General features: G+C 27.9%; 1 protein-coding gene across 9 annotated transcripts; it reads left to right on the top strand.

Annotated features, from left to right (window-relative positions):
• Positions 1–602: 602 nt before the first annotated feature.
• Positions 603–5,990, top strand: LOC128668619 (uncharacterized). Of its 9 annotated transcripts, XR_008404261.1 has the most exons (4): positions 608–987; positions 1,332–1,499; positions 2,154–2,373; positions 3,493–5,975. XR_008404261.1 is itself a non-coding variant. In XM_053741938.1 (2 exons), exons 1-2 carry the CDS (start codon positions 2,437–2,439, stop codon positions 3,846–3,848), a joined length of 423 nt encoding a protein of 140 aa, XP_053597913.1. In that variant the 5' UTR covers positions 2,385–2,436; the 3' UTR covers positions 3,849–5,983. The 9 variants fall into 9 exon arrangements, 2 of the variants coding, with proteins under 2 accessions (XP_053597913.1, XP_053597914.1); XR_008404264.1 differs by lacking the exon at positions 1,332–1,499 and having other exon boundaries at positions 603–987; positions 3,493–5,979; XR_008404262.1 differs by lacking the exons at positions 608–987; positions 1,332–1,499 and adding an exon at positions 1,841–2,087 and having other exon boundaries at positions 3,493–5,979.
• Positions 5,991–6,401: the final 411 nt, after the last annotated feature.

Below are 6,401 nucleotides of genomic sequence, written 5' to 3'. Positions count from 1 at the left end.
TCTCTGTAATTCTAAAATAATATCCAATTTCTGCTCTCGCGAAGGATCCAAGAGAACAAAAGAGAATTAGAAAAAGTTTAATTCTAACTAATTCTTTTTAATTCTAAAATAATATTCAATTTTTGATCTCGCAAAGGATTCGACAGAACAAAAGAGAATTAGAAAAAGTTTAATTCTAACTAATTCTTTTTAATTCTAAAATAATATTCAATTTCTGCTCTCGCAAAGGATTCGAGAGAATAAAGGAGAATTGGAAAAAGTATAATTCTAACTAATTCTCTGTAATTCTAAAATAATATCCAATTTCTGCTCTCGCGAAGGATCCAAGAGAACAAAAGAGAATTAGAAAAAGTTTAATTCTAACTAATTCTTTTTAATTCTAAAATAATATTCAATTTTTGATCTCGCAAAGGATTCGACAGAACAAAAGAGAATTAGAAAAAGTTTAATTCTAACTAATTCTTTTTAATTCTAAAATAATATTCAATTTCTGCTCTCGCAAAGGATTCGAGAGAATAAAGGAGTATTGGAAAAAGTATAATTCTAACTAATTCTCTTTAATTCTCTCTAATTCAACGTCATCTAGTGATTAATTGTACAGTTGAACCATTGTCCTAAAACTACACATCGGTAACTATAAATATCATGTTATGGTAACTGTGGAGACTATACACACAGTCTACCGCACTCTACACTTCTTATCGAAACTCACATTTATTGATTTATTCATATGTGTGCCACCATATTTGATATTTGATGGACATGAAAATTAAGTCATTGTGATTTTAGCTGTTGTGACCTTCAAACATATATCGTCTAAGTAGCCATTTTGGATAAAAATAATTGATATTTAACACGTGCATTTAATCGTGAATTTTATCGTACATTGTAAATGTAATTGTCATTTGGTTTTAATCGGGCAATTATTAAAATACTTCTAATTCAATATCGTTTCATATTTTTGTTCCATTTGCTTTAGAATGTCAAGTAAGTACTTACATTTTCTTTTCTTTTTATCGGCAATAGTGATGTATAAAATTTTATAAACTTTTGTCATGATACTGAAGTTAGCCGACGTCTAGTAATTTTTTTATCATTTTTGAAAACGACACATTAGCAAAAAAAAATTGTTTAAAAAAACTTGAACCTAAAGTTTTTTTTTTTAATTTTAAAATTTTTTTTTTAATTTAAATTAATTTGGTTAAAAAAAAAATCCGTAAATTTTTAACTGTCTGCTAACTTCAACATCACCTTTTTTTCTTTTTTTATTTTGTAAAAAAAAAACTTAAAATAAAAATAGAATTAGCAATTCTCATTCTGTACAATTACAGGAAAATACGATACTTCCTGGGCAGGTATCATGATTGAAAAAAATACGAAAGTAGCGGTACCGGTGAAAGATATTCACAAGTTTCACCCGGAGAAATACGACAAAATGAAGTATTATTTTTTTAATTATGGCGATTCAGTGTAGAAAGGTTTAATCCTCGGAACTGAAGGTAAAATATTTAATATAAAAAATTTTAGTTTAAAGAAAAATTATGTTATTTTTTGAAAATACTGAAGTTAGCCGAGGTCTAATAATTTTTGAATTTTCTTTTAGACGGTAAATTAAAAAAAAAAAAATTCGAACAAATTGCACTTGCAGTTTTTCAAATCTTCGACATGTGCATATTTTTAGTTTTTTTTTTTTTTTATTGATTTGTTGAAAAAAAAATCATAAAATTTTTAATTGTCTGCTAACTTCAGGATCATGTTTTTTGTTATTAAAACTTATAGGAACTAAGAAATTTCCTTAACACAATTTAACTGTCGCTTCAACACTTTCTTTGTGTTGATTTTAAAATAATACGTAATAAATGTTGATATTATTGATTTTTGTACTAGGTAACACTTTTAAAGTGTTGACTAGTAGATTGATTAAAAATTGTAAAGTAACACAGAAAATTGTGTTGACATAAGATAATGAACACAAAAAATTTAACACGGATCGTTTTTAACACAGATACACAATTTTTTTTACTGTGCAATACCGTCCGAAATTATCGCAAATCATTGATTTTCATAGCGGGAAGTTAAAAAATTTAGTTAGTAATCTTAGCAAGACTTAATTATAAAAACCAGAAAAGATATAAATTATATATTACTTACAGGTATACGCTGGAAATAATCGATGGATCCCACAGATAATTTTTGACCAATTAATGGGAGCAACAAAACCAACTATGTTTGTTAACCGAGCAGCTGATTTCTTTTTTAGCAAAAAGACGCTTCTTGAAAGTTCCGTAACTGGTCAAACTTCCCATTGAACTAAAAATAAAAATGATGAATCGCTTAAACAATTAGATGAAAATATTCTGCTTACCATGTCAGGTAGGCAAATTATTATGAAACGGAGCTACTTTTCACGCCTGAAACCGCGAAGCGGTAAAGATTATGCTTAACTCTCGACACGTCATAGTTGAGCAATCCTGCTTAAAATATCCAATAGATTCTTATAGCTGTATGTATAAGGCCCTATACTTAACTATAGCACTTCTCATAGAACTCATTCATTCTCATAAAATCTCTATGAGAATTTATGACAATCTATCTATCTAGTCTATCACTAGAATTTTTTGACTTTTTCGATAATATGAGTAGGTATATATATAAAGATAAAATTTTAAATAATTTGTTTCACATTATGAAAAGAAAACCATTTGATATTTATGTAAAATACATTTAAAAGTTATAAAATTAGGTAAAAGTTCAGGATCTCGTCAAGTAAATTTTTTCAAAATATAGCTGTTAACGAAATCTACTTCTATTGTGAACGTCAAGTGGCGTTTGTTTAAAAATATTTTTATCATACCAGCATCGATACTTGAAGCTTCTGTGTCTCTACAGCGCGTCGAAATAAGTTAATTTCAAGCCGATGCTGCATACGACTGCTAGCGAATTCATAATTCAAGAATGCTTTCATACAGCGGATAGAAACACAATTGTCTCTGCCCGGTGTCAGTTATATTTAATGTTAATTTGCAGCCTTATTACTCTCATTTGTTTAATTGTCACTTCAGTTTACTCATTCCATTTTCTAAGTAACAGTTTTAAGTTGCCATACATAATTAGTAAAAATTAGTGAAAATAATATTTTTATCTTATTTACTATTTAATAAGTGACTGTAAATCACAGAGTTCTCATTCTCTAACAGTTCTCCGCATCATCGGCTTGAAATTAACTTGTTTCTTACTGGCTGCTGACGCAGAATTTTAAAGTTCCGATACAGGTGATCCGGAAATAGTATAGCGTGTGACTCAGGATAAAACACGATTTCAGACTGCGGGTGATGTCTGCCCGAGCCTACGGCTCGGGCAGCCAACCTCACCCGAGTCTGAAATCGATTTGTTTCATCCATGGTCACACAATGTACGATTTCGTTTTTTTTAAATTTCTTATCATTTATAACACTTATTATTCAAATTTGAATTCTTCAATTTTTATTGCAGGTTTGTTTAAACATTACTTGAGTCATTCTATTTTTACGAAATCATTGAAATCGTTCGAAAGAACTCAAGAGGTGGGAAAAATGAGACAACATATATCTAAATATATTGGAAATCTTAAAGATAAAACAAATAATCCTAAAAAAAAGAAGCAGTCTAAAGAAAAAGTAAATAAAGATATCAGAACAGATGTAAATGTTGAAGGAGAAGACTATGAAAAAGGTGGAAACAATGACAATATCGAAGATGATAAAAGTTATGAAGAAGAAAATGAGGTGGATGAAGGAATAAAAGAAAAATATCGGCAATTTTTATATAAAGAATCTGAAAGTGATGACGGAAATGACAAAAATAAATAAAATAACAACTTTTACTCTGCTTCAATATTTATAAAGGGCATTAATAAATAAAGTTTTTACATTGATAAATTTTGATTACTCTTAGGTACTACCACTTTTTCATTTGATCTTCTTGATAATGTTTAATTCTCTACAGAAAATTCAGATGTATTGAAAGTCTTGTATTTTAAATCGTATTTAATGTTATTCAATCCTTCATGAATGATTAAATATCATTAAAAAGGATCTAAGAGTAAAGACTTTCAATACATTTGAATTCTCTGTGGAAAATTAAATAGAATCAAGAAGAATTCAAATTTAGAAATTGTCAATACTTTTTAATTCTCTGTAGAGAGTTCAGTAGTATTAAAAGTCTTATATTTTAAATCCAATTCAATACTATTTAATCCTTCATGACGAATTAAATAGAATAAATAATGCTGAATTCTTTTTGATTCTAGGCGGAGAACTAAAAAGTATTGCCAATTGCAAGTGTAAATTCTTTTTAACACTTTTCAATTCTCCAAGGAGGATTGAATAGAATGAAAAGCTAATAATACTGAATTCTTTTTAATTCTATTTAATTCTCTGTGGAGAATTGAAAAGGATACGATTGATTTTTAATTCTCATTAATCCTCTTTCTTAACGGGAGGATTAAGAAGTATTGAAAATTCCTTAATGTGAATTCTCCTCAATTCTATTTAATTCTCTGAAGAGAATTGAAAAGTATTGAAAATTCCGTAATATGAATTCTCCTCAATTCTATTTAATTCTCTAAAGAGAATTGAAAAGTATTGAAAATTCTAAATATGAATTCTCCTTAGTTCTATTTAATTCTCTGAAGAGAATTGAAAAGTATTGAAAAATTCCTTAATGTGAATTCTCCTCAATTCTATTTAATTCTCTGAAGAGAATTAAAAAGTATTGAAAATTCCTTAATGTGAATTCTCCTCAATTCTATTTCATTCTCTGAAGAGAATTGGAAAGTATTGAAAATTCCTTAATGTGGATTCTCCTCAATTCTATTTAATTCTCTGAAGAGAATTAAAAAGTATTGAAAATTTCTAAATGTTACGTCCCAGCCTGCTCGTCAGATGTCTCTGACTATTTTTAAATACTAATTATTAAGAGACCGATCTGAGACCTAACTAATTATTTAAGATGTATATTGATAATTTAGCAAGTTGCATAATTAATAAGTTACTTTATATTATAGGATATAATATAATGTAATAATATAGCATAACATAATAATATAAAATAATATGATATTATTTAGAATATTTGAAACATATTGATAAAGTTATTTTTCTCTTAATATTTGTTATGTACAAATAAACGCTGACGCCTCGAGTAAATCCTCGAGACGTGCAGCTGCACAAACATCTATTTTGTTCTATGATAACTTTGTTCATAGATAAGTGACTCATTTGTTAATAATAAAAACGGAGAAAGCGTGAGAACAGAGAATGGATTATTCGAGAATATTGCTTATCACGATCCACCCCTCTATATCGAACGATGCGCGGGCCTGATGCCCAAGCGCCTCGTATTGATAAGAGACTTACTCTAGTTTTCCTCGATCAAGAGAATTCAGTCTGAAATATAGAATCATAGAGAGCAGTCAGGCTCAATACTAAATACTAAACTTCTTTCTCACCCTTTCGAAGTTATTGTTAGACGAACTTTAACAATTTATAAATTGATTCAATTGTATATTTTCACATTATTGAAATTATTCTTTTACAATTGAATAAATCGGATTGAGATATAAAATAATAACCAGTTTATTTCAACTACCGAATGGTGGCTGTTCAACCCCTACTAAATAATTATTTATAATTATATGTAAGTACTCATTACGTCCAATTCAAATCGACCGCTCAACCACACCAGCGCCAAAACATCAACCAGGACGTAACAACTTATTATATAATTAAAATTGGTGGCAGCGACGGATTCGAACAGCCCCCGAATAGACTGGTAAAATCTCAAAAATCCGAAAATTTTTTTTTACAAAAATTAACATCAAGTTCTCAAAGTGAAATTGAGCAACACAAAAAAAAATATTACAAATTTTTTTTTGTCGACATCGGAAATTTTTTTTTCCTAAATAAAGAAAAAAAAAGAAGTAAAATTGTGAAACAGAAGTGAAAAGTTAAGTGAGAATTGAAGTGAGTGAAATAAATAATAATAAAAATCTAAATAATTGAAATTAAAAAAAAAAAAAAAAAAATAATAATTAAGATAAAATAACAAATTTTTTTTTTTCTCGTCGAACATTTAAATTGAAAATTGAATTTTTATTATCCAAGATCTGAAATTAAATTTTTTTTTTCTGCTCTCAAATAAATTAATAAACAAAAAAAAAGTATATAAATTTATAAAAATCATATGCATCAAGAAAAAAAATAAAATTTTGTGAATTAACAATAAAATTCATAATAAAATTCAAGTGAGTGAAGTTAATGAAGAAATAAAATTTAAAATAAAATAAAACTACCAATATCATTCACGACGCCCGACGGACGCAGGTCAATATCAACTACAGCTGAGAAATCTACAGTCATCAC

The sequence above is a fragment of the Microplitis demolitor genome, chromosome 9 (genome assembly GCF_026212275.2).
Source record: "Microplitis demolitor isolate Queensland-Clemson2020A chromosome 9, iyMicDemo2.1a, whole genome shotgun sequence".
Taxonomy (NCBI): domain Eukaryota; kingdom Metazoa; phylum Arthropoda; class Insecta; order Hymenoptera; family Braconidae; genus Microplitis; species Microplitis demolitor.
This window is presented reverse-complemented; position numbering and strand designations above follow the sequence as displayed.

Bases quoted from the DNA above. Each gene is read 5' to 3' on its own strand.
- LOC128668619 (XM_053741938.1), top strand. From the start codon at position 2,437: ATGCTTAACTCTCGACACGTCATAGTTGAGCAATCCTGCTTAAAATAT. The intron at 2,504-3,492 runs GTATGTATAAGG...TTTTTATTGCAG, and splicing joins TCCAATAGATTCTTATAGCT to GTTTGTTTAAACATTACTTG.